General features: G+C 38.9%; 1 protein-coding gene across 1 annotated transcript; it reads left to right on the top strand.

The window, feature by feature from the left end:
* The first annotated feature begins 789 nt into the window (after nt 1-789).
* LOC116406883 lies at nt 790-4,341 on the top strand. Its single transcript, XM_031891886.1, has 3 exons — nt 790-1,186; nt 1,798-1,968; nt 2,563-4,341. The coding sequence occupies exons 2-3, from the start codon at nt 1,843-1,845 to the stop codon at nt 3,775-3,777; spliced, it is 1,341 nt and encodes a 446-aa protein (XP_031747746.1). The 5' UTR covers nt 790-1,186; nt 1,798-1,842; the 3' UTR covers nt 3,778-4,341.
* Nucleotides 4,342-5,896: the final 1,555 nt, after the last annotated feature.

Below are 5,896 nucleotides of genomic sequence, written 5' to 3'. Positions count from 1 at the left end.
ATGTGGATGTTTGGACATCACAGTGGCAGTCACATGACAGGTTTGTGATGACATCACAATGCACCCAAGGCAAAGCTTTCTTATCTTATTCTATGATGACATCACAATGGCAGTCCCATGAAGTGATGACATCACAATGCACCCAAGAAGGTATAAGCACTGCTCGTAGCAGGGAGCTGCCAGACTGGTAGTGACTTGCAATCATGCAGTTCCTAGCTATCAGTCTCTTGATTCTATCAAGTCTTTTATCGGTAAGTCCTTGTTTTTCCACTAAAAAGATATTAGTTTTTAAGCGACAATTGTCTATGTTTCTATGTAATATGGATAATATTTTTCTTATTTTATCTCTTCTGTTAAACTAATTTCTGTAACTTTATGCTCAGTATGTTACACATTTACTTAATACATTTATGGTTAAATCTGATTCCATTTGCCCTTTATTTTCCTGTTTTACTTTTTTATTGTTTTCTTCTTATTTTGTATATATAAAAAAACTATATACAGGTATGGGACCCCTTATCCAGAGACCCTTTATCCAGAAAGCTCCAAATTACGGAAGCCCGTCTCCCATAGACTCCATTTTAATCAAATAATTCTGAATTTTAAAACTGATTTCCTTTTTCTCTGTAACAATAAAACAATAATTTATCCCATCAATCCTTATTGGATACAAAACAATCCTATTGGGTTTAATGTTTTATTGATTTTTTTAGTAGACTTAAGGTATGGAGCTCCAAATTACGGAAAGATCCCTAATCTGGAATACCCTTGGTCCCGAGCATTCTGGATAACGGGTCCTATACCTGTATATATTTATGTAAAATATATTATTTCGTGCTTGCTAATCTCTTATTGGCCGATGTCTTGAATCTCAAACTGGGGAATCCAGAGGGATTTCCAGCAGTTCAATCGTTTTGTACCATTTAGCAATAGTAACAGGCCATAGGATTTGGTATTATGTAATTGTTATTATTTGTTGCTTAGTCTTCTCATTAATTCTGTCTTTTTTTTTTTTTTGCAGAATAAATTCTTTGATAATAACGACCGATCAGATACATATTTTAACAACCCAATCTTTGATTCGGATATTTTAAACAACGATGAAAAGCCAATAGAAGAACAAAATGAAGATCCTCCAATTAAACTGCAACCAACGCTTCAAGCAGCAGAGAAACAGTCCATTGAGGTAAGTCAATCTGCTAACCTTAGATTTAATTTTTAATCTGATATATAAATTATAGACAATTTGTACAGGTACCGGGCCCCTTATCCAGAAAACCATTATCTAGAAAGTTCCGAATTACGGAAAGGCCATCTCCCAATCAAATAATTCACATTTTTAAAAATGGTTTCCTTTTTCTCTGTAATAATAAAACAATACCTGTACTTGATCCCAACTAAGATATAATTACCCCTTATTGGGGGCAGAACAGCCCTATTGGGTTTATTTCATGGTTAAATGATTCCCTTTTCTCTGTAATAATAAAACAGTACCTGTACTTGATCCCAACTAAGATATAATTACCCCTTATTGGGGGCAGAACAGCCCTATTGGGTTTATTTAATGGTTAAATGATTCCCTTTTCTCTGTAATAATAAAACAGTACCTGTACTTGACCCCAACTAAGATATAATTACCCCTTATTGGGGGCAGAACAGCCCTTTTGGGTTTATTTCATGGTTAAATGATTCCCTTTTCCTTATTGGAGCCAAAATAATCTTAGTTGGTTTAAATAATGTTTTTTTAGCAAACTTAAGGTAGGAGATCAATGTCTAACTGACTATTTCCTATTGCAGAACCTGCTGGCAGAGACTTCCTATTTAGACGGCAGTTACAGTGCAATGGAAGCAAGGCTGCTGAGACTTCTGGAGTCCGCAGAGGAGCTTACAGTCAACTTTGACTATATTGGTCAGAAAGAAGAAGAGAGACAAAAGAATGTCAGGGATGACAGTGACAGGGACAGTGAGGTAAGTTAGTTTCACCTCTATCATGAATAAAATCCCCTCAAACTAAAGGTCCCCATACACTATAAGATCCACTCGTTTGGCGATCGGATATCGGGAGAATCCACGATAATTCGCTCGTTTGGCCCTGGGGCCATACGATCGAATTATAACGGCGGGTATAGGAAAAGTTGGTCCGGGGACCGCTTCAACGAGCCGATGCTGCCCCCGATCTGACTAGATTTTCTAACAGCCTGATTGAGATCTGGTCGATTTCAGGCCAGATATCGGTCGGGCAGGCCCGTCGGAAGTGCCCATACATGGGCTGATTAGCTGCTGAATCGGTCCAAGGGACTGATATCAGCAGCTACTGTTGGCCCATGTATGGGGACCTTTACTCAATTTCCTACTAGCAGATAGAAGGTTTTTCCAAAATTGTAGGCACAAAATAAGCTTACGCTCCCTATGCACCTTCTAATATTAGTTTCCTACTCAGCCTCACCGTGCTGTATTGTTATATCTTATATAACAAACATTTAAAAGAGTCTTAGCATAAATATATTGTTCTTTTTATTCTGGAATGTTCTGCTAACTCTGTGTCTTTTTTATTTCACTCAGGGTACAATCTCCATACCTGTTCTCTGTTTGTTGATCTTTGTGTCGGGAGCTTTGAGTGTCTCCGTGTATAAGAATATAAAGTTGCTGAAGAGGAGCAAGGAAGTTGAGTCAGAGTCAAGACCCAAAGAGAGGCAAAGTGAAGGAACTCAGACTCAGTTTTACAGGCTGGAGGCAAGAGAAGATGAGATATCAGATATTTCTGATGACTCTTCCAGTCTTGGATCTTATGTAGACAAGAAAGCCAAAAAGAAACGGTTTGGCTACAGTATACGGAAATGTTTCCTCCATTGTTTAAAAAGGAAAAGGAAGAAACACTTAAGCTCACAGTATGAGGAAATTCAAAATAATATCCTAACCGTGCAAAATGAGATATCCGTGGAAAGTCTACATGTAAGTGAGCAAAGCACTGATGAGCATTCCAGTGCCATCCAGGAAATATCTATTGAGACATCATTTGAAACAGTGACATATGATGAGCCCAAAACTGTACCAACAAGGGGAAAAAAGAAACACGTCCGTAACTTGATGATTTGCTGCAAGAAATGTAAGACCCTTGAGGTTGAGGACAGCGAAGCTGACAAGGGTGAAGACAAACCCCTGAAGTTAAAAACTGGAAATTATTTCTGCCACTATAAACAGGCAAAGAAATATAGGAAAGAGAAATACAGAAAATGCAAGAAATGGTTTTGGCAATGGTGTCATGAGAAAGCATCAGAGGAAGAAGAAGAAGAGGAAAGTGTGTATGAGACACTGGAAGAAAGTGAGGCAAGAAATGACGAGGTGCTTGATGTAATCGCAGAAAGTAGTGATGAGGCTTCCACTGTAAGCAGTGATATAACAGATGAGGCTTCCACTATAAGCAGTGATATACCAGATGAGGCTTCCACTGTAAGCAGTGATATAACAGATGAGGATTCCACTGTAAGCAGTGATATAACAACTTCATATGAAAGTGATGCACCTAGATCTGTACTAAGAAGAAGAAAGATAAAGCGTTGTAGCCTTAGTATAACTCTTTGTTGTAAGAGCAGACAAACAGATGAGACATCATATGAAACGGCTGAAAGTGATCAGCCCAGTCATGTATTAGCAAGAGAAAGGATAAAGAGTTGTTGCCTTAGCATTGTTCTTTGTTGTAAGGAAACAAAAACCCAAGATTCTGATGACAAACAAGAAAGTGCTTATGACGCTCTGGATGTAACCAACCAAAGGTAATTCCATTGTTGTCAAAACTTGACAAAAGAAGATAAAGAAGAGAAAATGAAGAGTGAACATTTCAGATCATCTGTGCTTATGCATATCTGTTGATACAAGAAGAATTGTGACATTATCCCCACCTCAAAACAGTCAGGGGAGGGGAGAAGTACTGGTGTCATAAGGAACCCCAGGGTTAGGGAGAGGAGGGATGGACCCACCTATAATATAGGTGTTGAGAAGACCACTGGGGTCAGGGAGAGGAGGGAGGAAGACACCAGTGAGAGAACAACAATTGGTATGAGGCAGAAAGACAATTGGTATGAGGCAGAAAACTACTGGCTCAGACCTGAAGGCTAGGGTTAGAACCTTACATCCACCGTTAAAACCTTGTTTGAGGTGGTACTGTCACGTTTGCCAAAAAGTCATCCTAGCAACGTTAAGACTTTCTTGCCATTTACCTCTTCTCACTGGTGGTAAGCACAAGGCTGCTGTGGGCCTCTTGGCCTGAAGGCTACATTGTAAGATCAGGATACTGACAGGAAAAAGAAGAAACACTTTAAAACAATAAAATGTAAACATTTATTCTAGAGTTTTTTCATTCTGCATTCATGACAATTAGCTAGAGTCCTACAGGTTTTATACTTTTAAAGGAACTTCTTCAAATGTTTTATCTTTAGCTGTTTTATTTGGTAGTGATTTTGATGTGGGGACCCACCAATGAGATAGCCACCCTGGACTTATTGGTACCTTAAAGCAGCCCTGCAAAGTGTTTGTGTCTGATAATCATGTTATAAGAAGTCAACAAGGTGTTGTGGCCTAGTAGCTAAGGGAAAATTACCTAATTGCAATAGGGTATCACCTTAAGAAAATACAGACATTGTAAGCTCCTCTTTGGCAGGGACTGGTGTCAACTTTTTTTCAACTTTTTGGGGAGTGCAGACCTGTTTAGGCCACTGGTTGGAGAGCACTGCTCTACAGGAACAATGAGATTCATGTGGTTGGACAAGTAGACAGTTCTGGAGGCCATTGTCCTGAATGTTGTAAAGGAATTCAGATACATTTAGAGAGGATTTAATGCCTAAATATCAGGGGTCCAGAAATAAAAAAAGTGTTGGTATTTTAGCATGAAATATTACACACAGGGCCCAATTTAAAAGTTGCCACTTTAGTAAGTAAAGTTCTTTACATAGTGAGAAATGAAAAGAAATTGGAGAATGTGTGTATGAGTATGTGTGTGTGTAGAGGACCAATAATTATGCAGCCATTCGCATTTGTTAACAACTCTCCAACCACAACCAACAATTGGATTCGCAGAACTGGCTTACACCCTCTTTTTCATTATTGAGTTTAATTTCCTGACCATGAATATATGGTTTTTTTAAAGTTCAGTGGCCATACCTATTAAGGTCCAGTTGCTTGCCAAGCTCTTTACCCATTTTGTTCTTCTAAATTGATCCTAACTAAATTGGGCCGGCCAGATTATTTAGTGCATGGGACAATGATTAGATCGCAATTCCAACCTTTCTGGGTTCTGCCAATGTGGTGTTTGTCCAGTGGGATTTTTAAGACAGATCAATTAATATCTGGCCAAGCTGGATCAGATATCAGATAGGGACACCAAGATCTTCCCAGGTAAAAACTGCCCATACATGTTAGGATCCAATCATTTGACAATGTATAAAAAAAACAAACAGAACTTGCTGGGCTCCACATAGAAGACCATATTGTTTGGTCATTTGAAACATGGGCTAATGATCATGTTACACTGGTGGCTTTTATGTATTCTCCTAATGTGGTCCTTAGCCGTCAGGATTATCAAGCATAATCAATTGATATCTGGCCAAGCTCTACTAATGGAGCTTTATTTATTGTGTGCCCCCAAAATCCGTAATTTTTAGTTTGCAATAGAAGAAATGTAAAAGGTCTGACTGAGCAAGAGAAAAGAGATTGCAAGCTTCTCAGAGCTTCTAAGCATCTTCTCAGCAGTTGAGCCCAAGGCTGTGTGAGGGTGGTGAGACAAGGTAGGGCTTTCGGGATTAGCAGATGTGCCGGTGACCTACGCACATTATCAGACGTTGGATATTTCATATGTATCCTGTCATTTTTGACAAATGAAATCGGGACACACACAGGTTGC

Source organism: Xenopus tropicalis, chromosome 8, assembly GCF_000004195.4.
Source record: "Xenopus tropicalis strain Nigerian chromosome 8, UCB_Xtro_10.0, whole genome shotgun sequence".
Lineage (NCBI taxonomy): Eukaryota > Metazoa > Chordata > Amphibia > Anura > Pipidae > Xenopus > Xenopus tropicalis.
The sequence above is the reverse complement of the archived record's forward strand: the minus strand, read 5'-3'. Positions and strand labels throughout refer to the sequence as shown.

What these genes read in the sequence shown, in the direction of transcription:
- LOC116406883 (XM_031891886.1), top strand. Translation starts at nt 1,843, where the DNA reads ATGGAAGCAAGGCTGCTGAGACTTCTGGAGTCCGCAGAGGAGCTTACA. An exon ending in ACAGTGACAGGGACAGTGAG is followed by an intron (nt 1,969 to 2,562) that starts GTAAGTTAGTTT and finishes TATTTCACTCAG; the next exon opens with GGTACAATCTCCATACCTGT.